The 22941-nt window shown below is 37.5% G+C and overlaps 1 protein-coding gene across 7 annotated transcripts in view; it reads right to left on the bottom strand.

Moving 5' to 3' along the window:
• Atp2b1 (ATPase plasma membrane Ca2+ transporting 1) overlaps nt 1–22941 on the bottom strand; it is a 112365-nt gene that overhangs the window by 47396 nt on the left and 42028 nt on the right. For all 7 annotated transcript variants that reach the window (XM_060377955.1, XM_060377952.1, XM_021643208.2 and 4 more), the window contains one exon: nt 11705–12135. In XM_060377955.1, the coding sequence (XP_060233938.1) occupies nt 11705–11912 (208 nt within the window). In that variant the 5' untranslated portion in view covers nt 11913–12135. The remainder of the gene's footprint in view (nt 1–11704; nt 12136–22941) is intronic.

Below are 22941 nucleotides of genomic sequence, written 5' to 3'. Positions count from 1 at the left end.
ATTTAAGTCAATGAGAAACATAGAGCTTTACTTTAAGTACAAATTTTACGTAGCTAACTTAAGAGTGGATCACATGTGCTGGGACACAGATCGGTGGTAGAGTACACGTAGCACATGGAAGGCCTTGGGTCTGATGCCCATGACTGCAAACAAACAAACACACAAACAAACAAAACCTTTTAAAAGTGGCTTTAAAAATTTCACCTTCACTTTCTTAGCTGCTTCCTTTGACCATACTTCTTTATAGACGCTAAGATATCAGAATCAAGTATGACAATTTGAAAGTTTATGTTAAAATTGAATACATCCCTGGTTTTAGAAATGTATTCCTTCTAAAATAGGGGAAGTTTCTGTAAAAACACACAAGGCAGATTTGCTTCAGGTACGGAACCCTGGCTAGCTAATCCACAAATCAGCAAAATGCTATTTTTTAGCCTTAATTACTGAAGAACAGAGTTCATTTTAACATAGCCTCTAAAAGCACCTCTACTAAAATGCTAGTTTTAGGTAGATTGATTGGTAAGAGAGTCACAACGGCCTCTCAAGGGGAACTGCAGTTGCCACTGTTGTTGGGGGAAAGGTGCACTGTAGGATGGAACTTTCAATGCTTAGGCTGTGGAATCTGAAAGCTAGGAAGGCAGATGAAGAAGAGTTGGACAAACACCAATTTGCCTTTCCTTCACTCTATTAAGCATATCCTACCTCAATTTGATCTTATCCATCCAGAAAATCCCAGATATATCAAGAACCCTCCAACGAAAAGTGCACATGCATGCACATATTGAACATGTAAAACGCAGCATACACAGATCTCATTTTTCCTTACTTTATTTAACAACGTTGAAGGTGTCAGAGGTTAACAGAGAATACTACCTTCTAATTTGTCATATTAGACCTTATTTCAACCTTTTCTTTTTAAACCTTGTAGGAGCCCATTTATGAAAAGCAACATAGTAAACAAAAAAGGGCCGCATTATTAGAAGGCTCTCGTTTTTTTAGTGCATCACTTCAATGCTGAGGCAAACAGAGAGCTGAAGAGGCGTCAGAAGACATAGCTAAAACAAGACACTAACAGGCAGATCCAAAGTCATCACTGGCCTTGTTGAATGTACCAAAAGAAGACTCCAGAGAATGGTCTCACTGGTAACTGTGACATGGTCACACTAGGCACTTCAAAAAGCCTTGATGATAAGTCAATCAAAACCTTCCAGCACTGTATACTCTGAGATAGTCACCAGGATAAAGACAGAGACAACTACAGTAATAAAGATGACACTAGATACTGGGAAGTCTGGGTAATTTGTTTCGTCTCTTGCTTCAATGACCCCACACTAAGGAGGAACAAGGCTGAGTGTTAATCTGTTCTGTGCTGGTCTCCACTATCTAAGAAATGGGTATAAAATTCTTTTAAACTCATATTTAATAAAGATTACCTTTCATTATACAACTTAAAAATTACCATTATAATCACAAAAAATAGGTCAAATTTTATCTTTTATTAGCTACAGAAAATGTTTTATGTTAATATTGAAAAGATAAGCCACATAGTTAAAGACAGCTAAAAGAAAAGCTGGTTACTCTAAGGATTTCTGTGATTCTTCTAAATATCATGTACAGTTAAGCAGATGATTCTACCATACAACAATGAAGCTGCTGCAGAATTAGAAGTCCTAGGATGCAGGTTCCATACTGAAGTCTTGTGTCATTTTTCCTCTCCGGTAAAGCAGCAGTATTATTTGTTGGAATAACTTAACAAGGTTGTTTTGAAGGAGAAAGCATTAAGTTTGTAAATCATAAATTGCAGGGTAAAGTTTATTAAGTTAAGTAGGGGGAAGACAAATTACAAATATGGATGCTAGAAGTATCAAGACCATTGGGAACATAAACTTTTAGATTTAATAATCTTGGTATCATGAAGCTAAGACTTTTGTGAGCTGCCTGAAGATATTTACTAATCATCAACCACTACAGACACCAGACACTGTTCTATATCCTGGGAGCCAGTTCTATACCCAAAAGTGTAAATTATATCTTAAGAGAGACAAATAGATAAAATTAGGAATTTAAGGATACCTGCAGTTCAGGGAAGGTGATTTTTAAAAGGCTACCAGAATTCACTCAGTGGACTGACTACATTAGCCTTTCTATCAAACTACCATCTGAATGAGTTTGAATGATGAGGAGTCAGCCACAAGAAGACCAGAACAAAGCATTTTCAATAAGCTCGAATAGCAAAAGCCAGAGATCAAAACAAGGTTACAAAATTTAGGAACCAGAAAGCAAGCCACTGTGGGTGCTAGGGTGATAGGTTCCAGTGAACAAGGAGAAAAGAAAGAAGAATGGGTCAAAATGGAAAAACAAAAAACAAAAAAACAGAGACAAGATTATGGGGGGATATAAAGGAAGAGTATTATTCAGTTTAACTATGATGAGAACTATGTGAAGGTTTTAAAGAAGGAAAGTGATAAATAATGTGCAATTTAGAAAGGTCACTTACACTGCTATGTTGGAGTGCTCCAGGGAAAAGACCAGTCGAGGGGATGTTGTACAAAGAGACAAAAGTGCTTGATTCTGGGTTTTTAGATGTAGAGACTGAGAAAGACTAATTGCATCTGCCAGGTACCTTGGAAGGAGATCAGACAAGATGAGGAATGATTGGATGTGAGATGAAAGGGAAAGAGAAGAATAAAGAATGGTATCTAGACTTAACTTTTAACCTTTTTTTTTTTTTTTTGGTCCAAGGACTTGAGTGGGGGTGGTTCACTGGAATGTTTGAAGCAGGTGGGTTTAACTGAAAATCACCACTAATGTGTATGCATGTGAGTGGGTAGATGGCGGTTTTTTACCAAGATAGTGCAGGCTTTGGAAACCACAGGGCTGGTGGAAGGGGGAGAAGGAATTAATAGTTCTGTTTTGCAGACTTGAGCAAACAAGTGACGATGTCTAGTAAACTGACTGCTATAGTCATATTGAGAATTCTCTGCAAAGTTTGAGCCAGACAGTTAGCAACATACCAGGACTCTGGAGACAGCTAGATGAGTGCTTCTTAGAGCCAGAATAAGCAGGAAGATAGGATAAAATGAAAGATGCACTATGATGCAACCTAAGACAGAATAAAGTATGTTCATGTAGTACTATAGAAGCTTCCATAAGAAGATTATAGTGACACTACAGGAAATGTTCATGGCATGAGAAGGCTGAAAACGGCCCATTTTCTTTCGTTAGACAAAAGATGGTGACCTTGACAAGCATTTTCCAGCAGCACAGTGTAGAAGAAAGTCTGATCGGAAAGAACCAAATAGATAATGGGAATGAGTGAACAGTAAGTATCCATTTTTTTTTTCTCCAGAAGCGTGATACATTGGGGAGAAATACATCAGTAAAGGTGAGTTTAAGAGCGTATTATTTGTTTTTTTCAAAGATGAGTGACAGATATTAACGCAAATTATTTACGAAAGAAAATGAGATAAATAGGGAAGATGACAGATTGCTATAAAAATCATGAATTTTATTAGTTAAGACCTGTGAAGAGGTAAGGGGGGGATGGAATCCAGGCTGAGGACATCAGTGTGATGGAAATCAGGAAGATGCTGTCCATGCAGGAAGAATAGAACTGGCAAGGAAACTACCTGGTTCCAGCTTTTGAATTATAATAGTAACAAATTATTATGAATAACTTATCAATAAATACAATGAAGAATCTGCTGAATCCTGTGAGCCTGGCTGATTATAGCATAGTAGCAACCAGTCAAGGTCAAGCACAGGACAGATTTCTAATAGCTCAGTTGCTTCATGAAGAGAAAATACAACCACAACCCATAGAAAGCAGTTTCAAATTTATATACTTGCCCTGTCTGCATCTACTGAGGTGGGGAGTAAAAATGGCCTAAAATTGATCCTATGAACAGATAATATAGAGTAACAGCTACCTTATACTTGAATGCGAGAGAATAAAAACCAATTTTATCAAATCACTGTGACACTTGTAAGAAAATATGGCAGCTCAGTTGTTGATTCTAAATTAGGAAAGGAGTAGGTTTCCTGGAGTGTTTGAAGCAGGTAGATACAGTGAAAATCAAGGATAATACATTCCACATACAACTAGGAACTGTGTGACTAGGGATGTACATGTGTGTTCATGCACATGATGGTGGGATGGGTGTAGCAGTTAAGGTAAATTTCTTATGTGGGAAAAAAGGACAAACTAAAAAGTATGTGGAAATGTGTTCATGTACATAATTCTTCATTGTTTCAGTTTTGAAGAAGGAGGTAATTCCCTCAAACTTTAAATTCATCTATCTAAAGTCAGACTTAAATACTGATTACTATATGCTACCATGTGCTAGGCAGTGTAGAAAGATACTGAACATACAAGAAATGAGTCAGGCACGATATCTTTCCCTAGTTCTTAACCTTAAAGATCTCAGAGTTTGGTAGGGATGACTAACAAACATTCACTTAGACGCACCCAGTGTATTAAATATTAGATGGCAGTGGAAGGGAATACTACAGGAATAAGCAAGGAAATGGACTTCAAACTCACATGGGGTAAGGGGTGGGTGGTTGAAGGAATTCTAATATATTTATTTTGTTATCTCAATCATGATACTATCCTTATGGAAGAATAACATATTTTGTCCTTCACATGGTGTTGTAGGTGGAGGTACTCTAGAAACCAGTACTAAAAAGACTAGAAACATGAGCTAGCATGACATACTATTTGTAACTGAAAAATTCACTGTTTCAAATATTAAGAATTAGGGAATCAACTCAGAAGGTAAAAGGATCAAAAGGAGAGTTCTAGGTTACGTGAGAAGTCTAAAAATCATTCCAAAAATAATGCCAAATAGTATATTGTTGGCTTTAAGGCTAGATAAAAAAGACAGGCAGTGTATGAAAGAGACATCAGTTACTACCCTAGCTGAAGTTTTGAAAGACAATACAGTGTACCCCACCCACAAGGTACAGTGAAGGAGACACTGTTGGCAAAAAGAAAGTTAGGAGTTAGAATTCCCAAGGCTTAATGACTACATGAAAATGGGTTAAAAATTTTTACATATAAGTCAAAGCCATTCAATTTTCAACCTTGGATGCAACATGGGTAACAGTTTCATCAGGAAGTTTGGAGAGGTTCAGAAAACAGAGCCGGGGATGGGGGAGAATGACGAATTGGGACTTTACGCTCAGGCTGTGGGGAATCCTGGGTTGGGGCTGCTAACATGGGAACCATCAGCACCCAGATGATGGCATTGCCTCTGAGAGTGTACAAACCACCAGAAGCAGTAACAGTCCGGGAAAGCACAGGAGGGAAGAACTACTAGCAAGAAATAGAACTCCAGGAGTATGTTGGGAAGGAAGACAGGGAATATTCTGAAAAGGAAAATCTACTGTTGCCTAAATACTAAACTTAGAAGCACAACGAAAACCAATGACATGCTACTTTAGGCTATGTCAGGTTCAAGTGTGACTTTTAAAATTATAATACACATGCTTCAGATTTTGGGAACTTGCTAAGATGATCTTTTTGTTGTTTTCAAGACGGGGCTTCTCTGTGTAGCTGTGGCTGTCCTGGACTCACTTTGTGGACCAGGCTGGCCTCGAACTCACAGAGATCCTGCCTCTGCCTCCCAGAATGCTGGGATGACAGATATGTGCCACCATGCCCAGCTGCTAAAATGATCTTAAAAAAAATATAAGCAATAAAAACAAGTGACCAAAGCAGACATCAAAAAAGATTTATTTTTTTACTACAGTGGCAATACATTTCTTGGACAAGGTCATGCAGGATCAACACAGAACTCAAAAGCATAAAACCATGTATGTTAGCACACCAGGGTTGGCGGAACATCTGTGCTTATCTGCAAAGCCAAGCACAAACCATGGGGCATGAGAGCATTTTTTGTACTAGCTCCTAAGTCAATAGGATGTATCCCTAGGGAAAAGTCAATTTTCTCAGAGTAAAACACATCACAACATGGACAAGGTCAAAGTACACCAGTACCAGAGACTTACTTCTAGGGAGTGCAAATATAAACTGTCACTTAAAACATGGAAACTAGGCAACCAGTGACAGTGGCTATTGCTCCTATCCTGCTTCCTATCATATACCATGTTTGTTTCTCTTCACTGCCACCTTTCGCTTCCTACGTTGGTTTTATTTTAGCCCCTCTTTTATCTCATTTTTGACAATTACCATTTACAAAGCTCAGCTTTACTCGACTTCTTCCCTTGATGGTGCACAAAGCCATGACTATTAACTCAGCATCTGCCTTTAATTTTTATTAACTTACTTTTGATACTTTATTTAGTGCACTACTACTACATAACAGATACTGACTGGAGCTAGGGGTCTGCATTCCAGAAATCTGCAGCAGAATCTTCTTTGCCATCCAGTTTGAAGCATAAGAAAGATAATGGAGTTCTAAAATAGAAAAGACATCTGAAGCTAATGTGAAAATTAACTGACCGAGAAATGGGATTTAGAGTATGAATAGTAGTCAATATAGAGAAATAAGATACAAAAGAAAAATAGTTTAAAATGATGTTAAGTGTTAGGATATTATAAACATATTATTCTGGCATAAACCTATACTCTAGAGCTGTGTGGACTGTAAGATATAGCTTGTTCTAAAAGATACAGCTAAAAATATGACATGCCAAGTCTCAACTTCATTTTACCCTCAACTTTTAATTTCTATCTCCTCAGAAATTATGATGGTTAATCAAAAAGATGGGAAGATTTCATCTGGCCCAAACATGTACAAATGTGGTCAACATATATTTGTAGTATTCTTGAAATAGGTTCAAACAGTACCTTTTAAGAGAGCACGTGGTAAGCTGGTGGAGCAAATGAGGAAGAGAGTAACACAGCTACCTGGATAGGAAGGGCATGCTTTTTAAAGGGTACTGAGGAGAACTTCACAGCCTGGATCTTTTTTTTTTTTTTTTCAATGCAGTTTATTCAGGAACCTTGAACAATCCTCGGACCCTGGGGAAAGCCAGCCCACAGCTTAAATAGCCTCTGGGTAGCCAACCCAGGCGTGCCACGTGGGCAATGCAGATAGGTCCACATACATGGAAGCAAGCCAGATCCTTAGCCAAATGGGAATTGTTCGTGACAGAGAGCACTCACCATCGGGAAGGTGGAAGGCGGAAACCAGCTCCATCTTTAAGGCATAGCATTCCGCAGCTCTCTACAGTTCCCCCTTTTTGTTTTAGACGCATCAGGCAAGAGTAGAGGTCTGATCTCTGATATTAGAAATAAATTGGGACTTTGTACCGATGTTCATTTAGGTGTCATCCACCCAAAGAGCATCAGACCCGTCCGATACCTTTTTCTCAGAGGCGGGACCTGGGGCATCAACCCGCATGCAACCAGACATGCTCTTCTCTGGGTCCAAAGCGGCTGACCCTGAGTGCAGTGCTTAGCCTCGCATCCTGAGCGTAACATTTTAGCTTTTTATGGTATCCAACCATGCTTGGGGAGAATGTCCTGCTTCAATGGCTGTAAAGGCCTGAATGATCATGGCTGCATCACACTGTTGTGAGACTCTAATCTTGCATATATACCACAGGCAAACCAAGGAGACCAACACCAGAAGGCCTGCTAACGTTCCCATGCCCGCCCATTCCTTCAGATGATTCATGGCTGCAGCAATCCATGATGATCAGAGGATTGACCTCGTGCAGGAGCAAATTGATATCCTATGGCAAATCGCTCAACTTAGCTGTCAATGAAAATATGCTGGACTTTGAGTCACTAGCATATAACATGAGAATTTTTCCTGTGCTGCAAATCTGTCTAAACAATTGTCGAGCTATATTTTAGGTAATTGGACTGGAGAATTCGATACTACGATGGAGCAGCTGAGAGTGGCCATTGTCACAGTAAATTCTACCAGAGTGGATGCAGGACTATCCACAGCCTGGATCTTAAATGCTTCCCAAAGGGCTCTTGGTTCCCTGCCCCCTCAAGCCACCAAGAGAATGCATTCCTCTGCCATGCATGCTTGCTAATGATTACTGCTTCCATGCAGCCCACAGCCAACAGGCCATGTAATCATGATAACATTCATTAAAACTTGAGTCAAAGAAAACTTTTCCTTTTAGTGTTGTTTATTTCAAGTTTTTGTCACTGACTGAAAGTTGACACACAAAACTATTTATCCACCATGTAACTCCAAAAATAAGTCTGTTATTCCACTGGGGGTAAAATTAGGAGACAAGAACAAAGTGGCTCTTTCTTAGTATCTCAACTCTTTTGTAAAGTGTCTGGACTGAAAATTTATAAAAAGCTGTCTTGTTGCCACTTACAAGCTTCCACTCAGGGAGACCACAGCTCAAATGTGACTCTGGGTAAGCTTTTTTGGGGGAAGGGTGGCATTCTTGCCTATAAAACAGAATAAAGGAGTTTTAAGGATAAAAATGGTTTGTAAGAAAGCACTAATAACGAACCTAGCACAAAAAACTTATCTAATTTAAATGTTTCTGTTATTGCTATTCCTAAGAATAGTCTTGAGCTGCTCCTTCAGATAGTACACAACCTAACACAGGCACCTCCAGAAGGACTGTTTTCCTTCTCCACTTACTTTTCTCTTAAGCCCAACATACTATCACTGTATATTTCATTTAGTCACTATACATTTAACTTGGTGAACTGTCTATCTCCCACTTTTGAGAATAAAGTACAGATCATTGCTTTATTCATGGATATACATCCAGGGCCTTAAAAAGTACCTGCCACTTTTAATGTCACTTAATGCCACTTAAAAAGTGACATTAACAAAAGCACTAAAGGGACAGGGTACACCTTTTGTTTCAGCAACAAGGCCCTTGTACTTTGAAGAACCATTTCAGTTTTCACTTTTTCTGCATAGCAATTATTTTAACAAAAAGGTGTTTATTAACGGTCTAGACACACGCTGACTATACACATGCCAACTGCTTACTTTTGATCATGGTTCACTTATTATGAGTTAGCTGGTTGATCAGTGACAAAAATTTAAGATTTTGGGGTGAAAAATTTCTAGTAAGTGAAGAGTCCTTTGGAAATATTTCTATGAAGTTTGTTGCCATTTTTGTTAGATTTCAGTAACTATAAACACAAATCTAATACTGACAATGGACTGTTTGTAATTTTTTAAAAGAGCATTTCAAAATGACAAATTATTTATATAAACTGTAAAGACCAGTTTAAATAAATTTTAGAAAACATTATAAAGTATTATAAAGAACATGATCAAGAACTTTGCAAAAGAGTGCATGGAATCAAAAAGAAAAAAAAAAAAGAGGGGGGTTTAATATGACCTGGAGAGGAAAGGAATTCCACAAGGACCAAATATATCTGGGCACAGGGGTCTTTTATGAGACTGTTTCTCCAAACCATGTATGGATGTAACCTAGAACCTCTGCTCAGATGTAGCCCTTGGTAGCTTAGTATCCAAGTGGGTTACCCTAATAAGGGGAACAGGGACTGTTTCTGACATGAACTCAATGGCGGGCTCTTTGTGTCCTGTTCCCCCCCCCCCTCCAGAGGGAGGAGCAGCCCTACTAGGCCACAGAGGAGGACTTTGTAGCCAGTCCTGAAGACACCTGATAAACCAGTATCAGATAAAAGGGGAGGAGGTTCTCCCCTATCAGTGGACTTGGAAAGGGGCAGGGAGGAGATGAGGGTGGGAGAGTGGGATTGGGAGGGAAAGAGGGAGCGGGATACACCAGGGATACAAAGTTAACTGTAACTAATATTAAAAAAATAAATAAAAATAAAAACTTTGCAAAACTAAAGATGAAAAAACAGTATATAATTTCACTTAATGCCCAAAGCATAAACAATAAAGATAAAATGTTAAATGTTACATCAGTTCTCTAGAGACCACTCATGGCTTCTACCATGTTGTCAAGAGTAAATAATCTCTTCTTCCCAGAATTTACTAGCAGCAAAATTTCCAATTAATTCATTAACTGAATCAAACTCAATGTGAAATACTACTTAAAATAACAAGAAGCTACAGTACAAATTAATGAGAAATCATGCTTATAAAAAAATGACAAGACATAGGAAAGGTATATTCAGTAATTGGGAACCAAAGATTCTAGGAACTCACAGCAACAAAATACTAAAAATAAGGTTGGGTGAAGGGCAGTCAATTGTATATGTGAAACTGAAGTTCAGTATATACATTTTGCAGTACTAGACATCCAACCTATGGATTGTGCTTATTAGGCAAGTGCCCTGCTACAGGACGACATCCCTCACCACTCAATATGCCTTTTATGAACAAATGTATGTGACAATGAGGGTTTCCTAATGTTAATATTTCCTATTAATCTGTTGATCATGAAGCATTCATAGGTCAGGTTTAGATGAAATACAGTAAATATGTCTCAGCAAAGAAAACTAAGACTCAACAATGAGAAACAGCATATCAATGAATAAATCTAACATGGTAAAAGTTAAGTGATCTCAAAGCATTTTTGCACAATGAACAAGCTTCATGTTTTATCATCTCACTAAGGTGTAACTGGAGGTCTACATTGTTAACAGTCCTGACTTGAAAAGATAAAGAAAAATCTTGAGGTACCTCACAGTAAAAGACCTCAAGCAGTGAGATGATGTCATTTTAGGACAGTTGTAAGCTCAGACCCTGAGTTCCTCAACACAGAGAACTCCAAGGGCCTACCTATCATATCAGTCACAAGTACATTCATACATAATTACACAAATACTCTTGAAGAACTTTCTGGTCTGATTTAAAATTCCCAAATAATTTTGGAAATTACCTTTTGCTATTACATTAAGTACTGTCACCAGCAGTAATTTTCTAAATATGTTGAGAAAAACAGCTTCCATAATTTCTCTATAACTAGCATTGGAATGTATATCAATATAAACTTTAAAAAATGCTAAGCCTACTAAAATAAAATGTACTCACTGAACATTTATCCTCATGTCCAGTGCTGTTGCTTAAGATGTCACAAAAGCAAGCATACACTCCTCCAATACTTCTCCCTTCCCCTTTCCATTAACTTCTCTCTTTAAGCATATGATACTAACATACTATACATTCAGTTTAGTTGTTCATTTTCTTTTCAGAAATTTGGGAAAACTTTGTATTCTTAATTTTATGAACAATAAGACTAACTTTGTCAGATCATTTCAAAGGTCATAATATAGCAAAGTTCATACTATAAGATAAGGAATTCATGACAGTAAAGCCTTTTCAAACATAGGGCAATTCAACATAATCTGACCACATAAATGTTTACTAAGTGAAAAACTTAGTGTCATCTAATCTTGCACTCAGACCTCGTCAACTGATTAGTAAAAGTTTAGATTAAGTCCCATGAGCTAAAACAATTTTGACGGCTACTAGAAGTGAGAACTATTTTAAGCCACAGGCAAAATTAAGGCTAGTGAACAGTTTATTTCCACTGAATCCCCTGGGGGGTACTGCTCTTAGTTCTATCCTCTATATCTCCAGTGAAGGGCAAACCTGTTATTGTAAACTGGAGCGCTAATGTAGACAAAAGGACAAAATAGTTCTGCTCACCATTCTATAATGTGCAGGTTAACAGACACTAACCATAGTAATCTTAAAATCATGGAATGATAATGCAGTAGTCAAGACAATATAAGCACGTTTCCATCTGAGCTGAATAAACACTGTTCTCTGCACCAATGATTAAACAATACAATCAGACTAACCTTCATTGGGAGATGTTTTCAACTTGGTGCAAATTCCATAGACATCTCCATAGCATTCCTGTATTTTTCGTAATGCATCTGTGGACCTGAGCTCCATAAGAGCCCGCAGATCTGTGAGCGAAATTCCAAACTCTCCATCATGATTAGCTTCTTTCAAAGAGTTTTTCACACCACTATATGCAACTGAGTTGTTTGCCATGTCGCCCATTACAAGGATAATTTACTAGGAGGAAAATGTTTCTCAAAAGAATGAAAATTTCACTTGATATATTTCCAAGATGAAAATCTTTTAAATATGAAAATCTTCCTTAAACCAAACACTCATTGTAAGACTCTATAAAAGAGATTATCAGCAGCAACAATTCCCAGAGAAGTATCTTGATGACTGGCCCATGTCTTGTTTCTTCCTCTCAATCCTGAGATGCACACATCTGAAAGAAAAGATTGAGATGTTAATGGCTCATTCCCACGAGTATTATGCATGCACGTAAGCACACTTCTTAAATGCCACCAGGTAGCTAAACAAAGTACATTAGTTACAGATATTCACAAACTACAGTTTTGGATCACAGTGTAACTTCTGAATAAAAACTGTATATCTAGTCATCAGAACTCAGGATTAAATGACAATGAACAGCATGACTGAATTTTCTGCTTGTACATTAGTTCTAACTTTGCTAGTTGCCTTAAAGACATCCTCTCACTTAACTATTAGAATTAATAGTTACTCTATCTAGAACAGTAAGGCATAGAGAAATTGACTTTTCACCTAACTGCATTTCCTGCATCACTCCTTGGCTCCCTTGATGTTCCATTGTCCTTTCACTTTCTAAAGCTTTCTTCCATATGGTTTCAATCATCTTGCTACCTCTGGATTTCTATCTACCTAGAGTTGATAGTTGATAGAGTTTTTATGCCTTAATCTTTTCTGTTACTTCATTTTCTCACTGCTTCAATTTATCTACGTCACTCTATTTTTAGAACCAAAAATTATAGTAGACCAGGATAGACAATAGAAAGATGAGTATAATAATGAAATATAAAAATGTAAAAGTGAAATAGATAATAAAAGTATGAGGAACAAACAAATACAGTTTTAATTTCTTTACTATACTTTCAAGTCATCTTTTTCAAAGCACCTAAAATTAACTGTCAATTCTTCATCTAATGTGCCAAAAATTGAATTTATTTTCTTTTTTTAATTAATTTATTTTTTTTTATAAATTACAACTTATGCATTTTGTATCCTAGCTATAGCCCCTCCCTTGTCCCCTCCCAACCCCACCCTCTTTCCCTTTTCTGCTCCCATGTCCCTCCCCCAGTGCACTGATGGGGCAGTCCTCCTCCCCTGCCACCTGACCCTAGCCTGTCATGTCTCATCAGGATTGGTTGCATTGTCTTTCTCTGTGGCCTAGTAAGACTGTTCCCGCCTCAGGGGGAGGTGATCAAAGAGCCAGCCACTGAGCTCATGTCAGAGACAGTTCCTGTTACCATTACTAGGGAATCTACTTGGATACTGAGCTGCCATAGGCTACATCTGTGCAGGGCTTCTAGGTTATCTTCATGCATGGTTCTTGGTTGGAGTATAAGTCTCAGAAAAGACCCTTGGGCCTAGATTTTTTTGGTTCTGTTGCTCTCCTCCTGGAGCTCCTGTCCCCTCCAGGTCTTTCTATCTCTCCCTTCTTTCATAAGATTCCCTGCACTCTGCCCAAAGGTTGACTATGAGCCCCAGCATCTGCTTTGATACCCCACTGGGTAGAGCCTTTCAGAGGTCCTCTGTGGTAGGCTCCTGTCTGTTCCCTGTTTTCTCCCTCTTCTGATATCCACCCCATTTGCCTTTCTGAGTGAGGATTAATCATCTTACCCAGGATCCTCCTTCATGCTTAGCTACAGAGTACAAAGAGTACAGCTTAGCTACAAAGAGTACAGACTTTAGTATGTTTATCCTATATTATATTTCTAATATCCACTTATAAATGAGTTTATTCCATGTGTGTCTTTCTGCTTCTGGAATACCTCAATCAAGATGATCTTTTCTAGTTCCCACCATTTGCCTACAAATTTCATGATTTCCTTGTTTTTAATTGCTGAGTAGTATTCCATTGTGTAAATGTACCACAAATTCTGTATCCATTCCTCCATTGAGGGACATCTGGGTTGTTTCCAGGTTCTGGCTATTACAAATAAAGCTGCTACAAACATGGTTGAGCAAATGTCTTTGTTGTATACTTGAACATATTTTGGATATATGCCTAGTAGTGATATAGCTGGATTTTGAGGATGTGCTATTCCTAATTTTCTAAGAAAGTGTCAGATTGATTTCCAAAGTGTTTGTACAATTTTACATTCCTACCAGCAATGGAGGAAGGTTCCTCTTTCTCCACATCCTCTCCAGCATGTGTTGTCACTTGAGTTTTTTTATCTTAGCCATTGTGATGGGTGTAAGGTGAAATCTCAGGGTCATTTTGATTTGCATTTGCCTAATGACTAAAGACGTTGAGCATTTTGTATTTTTCTGCCATTCGATGTTCCTCTATTGAGAATTCTCTGTTTAGCTCCATACCCCATTTTTAAATTGGATTACTTGTTTTGTTGCTGTTTAACTTCTTGAGTTCTTTATATATTCTGAATAATTAGCTCTCTGTCAGATATAGGGCTGGTGAAGATCCTTTCCCAGTCTGTAGGCTGTTGTTTTGTTCTGATGACACTGTCCTTTGCTTTAAAGAAGCTTAAAAATTGGATTTATAATATTCCCTGATAACTACATCCTTCCATGACTATCATTATCCTAATTATCTGGATTTGAATGCATATCATCTTTGATTACATCCTTAACTGTTTCAGTCACTGAGTCTGGTTAAGTCTTCCTATAATAATGTTTCCTGCATTCAATCCCTTGCATATTTTGCCACTGGTTTTGGTTTTTCAAGACAGGGTTTCTCTGTGTAACATAGGCTCCCCACTCCCACGTTGCCCTGGACCAGGATGGCCTGGAAGAGAGATCCATCTGCCTCTGCCTCCTGAGTGCCAGAATTAAAGGCATGCTCCATCATACCCACCTCACTGCACTGTTTTTAAAGGCATTCAAGATCAAGATTCAGTTAACTGAATCAATCTTGCTGCCTGTTAAGCAATCTAACACCTCAAATATTTAATAAAATGTTTGGCAACGGGGAAAGATCCTGGCAAGTAAAATTACTTTTTATCTATGAAATTACTAGAAGGGTGTATGTATACCATGGTGTGTGGTCCACATACTTCAGCAATCATCAAAGTCAAATGAAAGGTTGTTTATAAAAACAAACTGCTGGGACCTTGAGTTGAGTTCAGTAGAATTAAGCATGTACCCCAAAAATATAGGTGCTATCTATCTGTTCAGGGAACATTCTGACAACTATTGGAATAAAAGCTGGTTGGAAAAGCTAGGCACTTATACCAGCTGTGCTGAGGATGGCTGGCTAAATTTGCAAGAGCATACCGTGATGGATTCTATAAGGCATTTTCTTATACTACCTTTTTCCTCTTGCTTCATAAACCCTACACTTGCCCAATCACTGCCATTTTACTCATCTCCTAGGTCAAATCCTATCTACTCACACCAATTATTAGAATAACCAACTTAAAAAAAAAAGGAGAGTGTAGTTGTTTGATAACCTTCAGTTTCCACTCAAAATCTGCTGGCTAGAATACCATATTAGCCATAATATAGATTGTAGATATTATTATTATCGAAAAGATGAAGTTAAGATTCTTGCCTATGTTGTGACAAGGGTATGTGTTCATCTAAATCCTGTCCTGCTACCCCATCAACTGCCATGAAAGTGATGGTCTGCCTGAGGTATTTTCAACAGACAGGCTTCTTAACCTTTCTGCTTTTTTTTTTTTTTTTTTTAAGGAATGGCATAGCTGTACATCCTATGTATTCTAGACTGAAATTTAATAAGGAGAATTACAAGTTATAAAGAAAGCCACTGCTGTTTAAAGTGCCTGGAATAAAGGAAAAGTGCCACTCTGGGTGGAACATTAGAACATCATTGTGGTTATACAAAATCATCTTCCTTTTAGTGTTAATCAGTAGCAACATTATTATTATTATTATTTTTTGAGTTACACACACACACACACACACACACACACACACACACACACTAATTTCAGCTATGCCCCTACTCCCCCTTCCCCGCACTACCTTCTGGTATCCCCGCTCCTGTTCCTCTGAATCCTTTCTCTCACCCCAGTGGCTACTGACTCTATCAGGAAAAAAAGAAATATGCTGTTTCCACTGCAGTAGCTGTTAGCAGTACTAGCTCTCACAGCCTCGCAGTCATCCCCACATCCATGGTGAATGAAAAGTCAGAGGACTGATCTTGTACAACTGTTCACAGCTGCTATGTTTTCATGATTGCAATGGCGATGTCATTATCTAGATGGCTGTGCTTTATGACACTCTTCCTCATCTTCTGGCTCTTAAATTCCTTCCACTCTTTTTGTAATGCTTTTAGTGTGTGATTATGTGTGTATATTATTGATATAGATGTTCCATTTAAGGCTGAATGTTATTTTCTGCACTCTGGCCATATATGAGGCATGTCCCTGCATTAACTATTACCTCTGCAAAAAAGGAACCACTCTCTGCCCTAGGCTAAGAGCTGCCCTAGTCTACGAAGGGCAGACTGCTAAGCATGTTCATTTATGGAAGCAATGGTAGCACTTACAATTTTTATTCTTAGGTACCAATATTTGTCTTTTCTCTGTACAGATTTAAATAAGATAAAAGAAGGTTATCCATTGGATGCTCTTTAAGAAAAGGGATAATAATTGAGCTAGGAGTTGAAGGGACATGCCATGCTCATTACCCTAACATCACGGCCTCTAGTAAGTTTTCACATTATTAGGTCACAATGGACATTCCTGTTGGTCAAAAAGCAGTCAAATATCACCAAATGTAATGCTTTATATAATCAAATCAATACTAAGCAGAAACTGTTGTGGATTTTTGTTGTCACCTCAACAGCCCTTCCCCCTGTGCTTACTAAACCCGAACTTGGTTCCACCGAAAACCATTTCCCCATGTTCTCCCCACTTCAGAAATGTGAATGAGACCTGAGTAGACTGACAATAAATCTTCTGCTCTGCCTCTGTGTTACCCTACCAGCTTGGTTCTTCTTTCTGAATTTAAATCTAAGAGAACCATAACAGGTGAGCCAGCAGGGAAGGCGTGTAAGAACAGATGATGGATAGGGGCACACATGGATGAACATGGTACTTCCAGGACATCGTTTACGGCCCTGGTTTAAATAATGAGTAAACTCTGTCCTGTCCTTGATTTTTTCAACAATTTATCAAGAACTTGATCTTAGAAGTTGAGTTTCTATTACTGGATGACCACAGAGCTTTGGTTGAGAACATGATTATGTTCAGTTTCACTACACTAAATAAACAGTTTGAGAAAAGGCTGTTCAGGAGGACTGAAATGCAAAGCACTCACTCTCCAAAGTAAACTACCTAAATTACCAATGGTCCACAAATTACACATCAGGCTGCTTTTTCCTTCTAGATTATCTATTACCTCCTTCTGTTGTTTTCTTCTTTACTAATTCATTCACCTAAGTGAGTGATTGGCAAAAATGTCAATGGCAAAAATAAAGACTTCTTTATTTGTTAGCCTTAAAGTTACAGTCATATAAGTGACAAATTATTTTGGTTTCAAATAAAATACAACAGAAACCGGATCATCTATTTTGATTCTCTTTGTTCTTCAAAAAAAAAAAAATTCACCTTTAATTTTAAAAACTTAAGAACAACAAACAAACAAACAAAAACCAACAATCTGAAGTGGAAGTTGAGACCTCAGAAAAGGTGATGTCTCAGAAAGCACACAACACACTCTATTTAGAGTACGTAGCCCATATAATTTATCTCAGAATAAATGACACTTCTGATTAAACCACGATTGGTAGTCTGGGGTTTTGTAAAAATAGACAGCTGTAACCCGGCACAGGAAAAAACTAGCTATAATCTTCAAATGGGGAAATAAGATGAATTCTTCCCACACATAAGCTTTCCTACGAATGGGAAGAGACACAAAAGACACAACAGATGATTGTGAAGCCCACCCACTAAGTGAAGTGCAGAGACAGCACTGTTAGTAACACAATCTCAATTCCTTCTTCCCCACTGTAAACCAACTTAAAGAACATGGGGGAGGTTTTACAAAAGCTAACTAGATGCAATGAAGGTAGTCCCAGATTTTAAGAACCATTTACACAAACTAAAATAAATACAGAAGAGCTAAGAAACTTATGAAATTAAATATGGAGTCATATAAAATATTCTGGGAAATGATTTCAAGACATACACTAACATGAGATTCCTGTAGCCGAAACAGGAAACACGTGCTGAAATAAGAACATCAGCAACAAGACCATCTTTTAAATGGGCTTCCTAACCCTTAGCATGATTCTATATGCATGCTAGTGAGTTGAAGATGTGAAAGCTGTGTTTACTCAATCTTTTTTTTTTTAGGGGAATTTTTTTTTATTTTAATTTTTTTATTAATTACACTTTGTTTATTCAATCTTTAGAGCTTGGTAATCAACATATATGTTAGATAACAAGAACAGGATCCAAACAGACAGGTGGGAAAGAGCATAAATTTAATTGATACACATATATGATCATCCTATATTTAATTCAAAACATAACTTTACAAATATATATATAAGAATGCACCAGCATATATGAAAGACAAAACCCAATTTATTAAAGCTAAATATGTGTTAAGTTGTATTGATCAGAATTATCATGTCAACAGTGTCAAGCTTAATCACATAATCACCAATTTTCTGGAGTAACATATTTTGTAAAATGAATTAAAGCATAATATTAACAATAAGCAAGCTCTAAAGAGTGTTCACTTCATTAATTAACAGCCATGAAGGAAAGAGTCATACAGCTTAAGAGATATGGAAGATAAAATCAAATTTCCTATTTTACAGATATTGAAGCCAAGCACTCTTGATCACCAATCACAAAAATGCAAGTATTAAACACTGAATCATTAAAACAAGAGCAAATGACTAACACTGAAATCAGGGTACACTTCCTAACAACATGCTATGTGAAGGTCTACCTGCCATCCAGTGAATGACTGTCACCATACTCTAAATTTAACAATTAGATAGATCAAAGAACTCAAAAATAGTTTGGGATTACAGCTTCTCAAAAAAGAATGTGTTAAGAGAACTCCATCTTCTTACCACCCTCCTTCTTTCTCAGCATGTGTGGAATACTCATGCATACATGTCTCAGCATAAAATCAAGTCTATTTCCTTTGTGCCCTGACAGGTAGTTAAGAGAATCACAACCACCTCAACTGTTCCTCATGGTAGCCAGCATTTTATCCATAGCTGCTCTGTAAGCTAGAGAACCAACTTCATACAGCTAGTCTTCCTCAATTACACTCAAGTCAGTGTGAACTTAAACTCCAGCCCCTTAGAGGGGCTTCCTAATGCTGCGCCCCTTTAATACAGTTCCTCATGTTGTGGTGACCCGCAATCACAAAATTATTTTCATTGCTATTTCATAACTGTAATTTTGCTACTGTTATGCTTCGTAATGTAAATTATCTGTTCTATAACGGTCTTTAGGCAACTCCTGTGAAAGGGTTATTCAATGTCTAAGGAGTCGTGACCCACAGGTTGAGAACCACTGCCTTAAAGGGTCCCTCGAGGGATGGGTAATTACTCCATGTTAGACAAGACTGATAGCTACTATACTGAAAAATTATCAAAAAAAGAAGACACACTCTATGCTATCTTTTTGTCCCAGTAAGACAAACTACAATCCTTCACACTTCTTCCACAGCTACTTCTGCATTAGCACAGAAACACCTTTCACCAGATTCCTCTCCTAGAATCTGAAATCTTTCAACAACTGAAATTTTTTTTTCAATATTTACTGCCAACGATTAGTATAAATGTAACCGTGGAAACAGCGTGTGGTCTGATACTAGTTTCAGAGAATACTTATTTTAAAATCATGAATGGCCAGGAGTTTCCTTTACAAATTACAGCACATCCAAGTTATTTCATTAAATCAAGTAATCAAGTAGGAAAACAAGAATCAAATTTAATATTACCGAGAACTCCTGTTTTATATTTTTCAAAGGACTTAAAGAAAACAGTCATATAAAAGAAGACAAAGTTTCACATAGCTTAGAGAAGTTAATTCGTATTAAATGAATGTACGTGTACACACACAGAGAGAGAAATTCACCAAGCAGGATCTCATTTATATAGAAATCATCCACCAGAAAACAAACACTGTTCACAGTGCCTGATTAATCAATCCCAAAAGCCTGTGACCATCATTCTCTCTCCCCTCAGTAATTTACATCTCTTCCAGAAGACTATTCCAGGCAGAACAGTCTTGGTACTATAGGAGTAGTTGTAGCTGTGTCAAGATGTAAGCCGAACATGAACACTTCAGCAAGTGTGTGGCAGTGGGTGGGGGCAGATTATTCGAACAGAAGAGGACCTAACCTGCTCTCTTGTCACAGCTGTAAGACAACTGTAATGATCTGAGTTACCTGTCTGTGTCTTTCCCAATGAATTGTGACCTCAGGATAGGATCTGTCCTATTGATTTTTAACGCTCATCTGTGTCTGAGATATAGCAAGGGTTCGATGTTTATTTTGTAGAAATCCTCTTGGTTTGTGCCTTGAAGCAATAATCTATTTGAAAAAGCAGCTCTGCAACAAATAGCAATTCAAATAACAGAACAACAAAAACCCTACAACACATTTAAAATATATGCTAAGAACATTATGATTTCTGAGAAAGTTAGCATCTGAGGAGTTTTCAAGCCATCATGGTACTAAAGATGTATCATTTTTATTTCCTTTTCAATCCTTTTAGACAATAGAAATTAAAAGGTACTCCAGGCTGTGCATGATGACACATGCCTTTAATCTCAGCAATGGGGAAGCAGAGGCACGAATAAACCAGTAAGTTCAAGACCAACCTGGTCTACACAGTAAGGCTACATAATGAGACAAACAAACACGCATGCATGCATGGATACATACATAATACATTTTAGAGAGTCTCAAATGAATTATACACTACTAGTGCCAATGGTTTTGAACAATGTTCCTTGATCTTTGAAAGCAGGCCAAACAACAATTTTGAGCTTTAGTATTTCATAAAGCCAGGAGGATATGGCATGTTTATTTGAGGAATAAATTGTTAAGGTTAATCATTTCAAATAAAAATATATCAAATCAGTACAGGAATTAACTTAGCAAGTGCTCCTAAGAAACAAAGATTTATGTTGGGCGGTGGTGGTGCAAACCTTTAATCCCAGTACTTGGGAGGCAGAGACAGGCAGATCTCTTGTCAGTTCCTGGCCAATCTGGTCTACAGAGTGAGTTCCAGGACAACCAGGGCTACAGAAACCTTGTCTCAAAAAAACAAAAATAATAACAACAAAACCACAAACCACAGAAAATCATAAAGCAAGCAACCAAGCAACCAACATATCCCAGCCAAAGATATAAAATTGAAGGCCATTTAATCAAATCCTCAACTCAAGGTAGCTACAATGCTTTAAAATATGCTGTTCCTATTTACCTTCTCCCCTCCCCCCCATCAACGTATTCCATTCCAGTTTCTCCTGTGCTAGAGAAGCCACTTTCTAGGTGACCAGTGATTCCCATGTTTCTGAGCTTGAGAAGCACACATGGTCCTTGTTTGACATCCTGGCCACTTTTGCTACTCTTCACCACTCCCCACTCTTCAAGTTCTGCTGTTTTAATTCTCTACTACTGGACTCTGGTTCCCACCACACTGTCATCTCTGGTTGCATGTCTTCACTTTCCATAGCTTGCTCTGCTTCTCTGAACAAATATCAGGGGAATCAGCAGGGCAGGGTTGGTTGATATGGTTAACTGTTTTTATCTGGTTTAGTCACAGAAAATGAGGTTGGCTCTTAGATAAAAATTTATTTGCAAGTGCAATTTCAAGGCTTTTGTTTGTTTTTCTCTTATTTCAGAATTTCACAATTAAATTAAAATACACATATCTGATTCAGAGAAAGTGTGAAAAAAATCATTTTCTTTATCTCCCTATCCAGTGCAACTTTTACTCTCATTAACTTTTAATCTATAAAAGTGTATGCCAGCTTAAATCAAAGCAGGGGTATAAACCGGCCATTTAAACACATTTCTGGGCTTTTGATAACTGCCACTTCTAGCACAAACTACTTATTCATGACAACACAGAACTTTAGAAGAGTGTATGATAAAAATGTTAATGTCTGTGATCCAAAGCACAGATATCTTGACAATAACTAAAGAACTTGTTTGCCTTATGGTCAGTAAGTTGATAGAATTTTATCCAGTGTATTGGTGAAACCCACATCTCTGAGGAGATTGGCCTAATCATGCAGGGATATACCTACAGAATCAACAAACCATGACAAATATTAATGTTGATCGCTACATACTGCAGACCTGTGTTTCTTAGTGCCTATTAGAAATGCTTATAAGGCTCTTAAAATAAGCATCACTGGGCCCCACCTCAAAAATTTCTTCTATTGATACAGTGCACAGTGTGAGAGTGTACATTTCCAACTTCTGGGATAGTGGGGATACTGAGCTTGCTGTCTCTCTGGTATAACACTATTCTAGGAGACTGTGACCTGAACTTTTTGAAACTAATTGTTGGATGTCCACTTGATCCAAAAGTTTCTGGACAAAATAGGCAAATTACTCACGATTCTGCATTATGCTATTCTTAATTTGCATAGTTTAAAGTAAACTATCTTTTAAAACTATTTTGTGAGCTGGTACTTTGAACTGTTTTGGTTTTAATTCCAAGCACATTGATATTTTTCTATTTAAGTCTCATGTTTCACAAATACTGTGAATAATTTTCTTTTTTCAAACTAAAAATGTTTAAACACCATTGATTTTTAACAAACTTAACAAAATGCTCTAATTTAGACACCTACCTTCTATTCACACCTCTAAGATAAACTATACTTGTTTTTTTTCCCCCCTATTCTATTGTTCTAAATCATCTTAAATCTTTCATTTTTAAGATTCTTGGTTGGAGGGGCTTTTGAAAAGCTCCAAAATAAAGTTAATTTTATGTAATCCTGTGCAATTTACCAAATATAAGAATATACTATAGCTCCAGTTAAATATGAGAACCAAATGTTCTATCATTTTCTAG

This window comes from Meriones unguiculatus, chromosome 2 (genome assembly GCF_030254825.1).
Source record: "Meriones unguiculatus strain TT.TT164.6M chromosome 2, Bangor_MerUng_6.1, whole genome shotgun sequence".
Classification (NCBI taxonomy): Eukaryota; Metazoa; Chordata; class Mammalia; order Rodentia; family Muridae; genus Meriones; species Meriones unguiculatus.
This window is presented reverse-complemented; position numbering and strand designations above follow the sequence as displayed.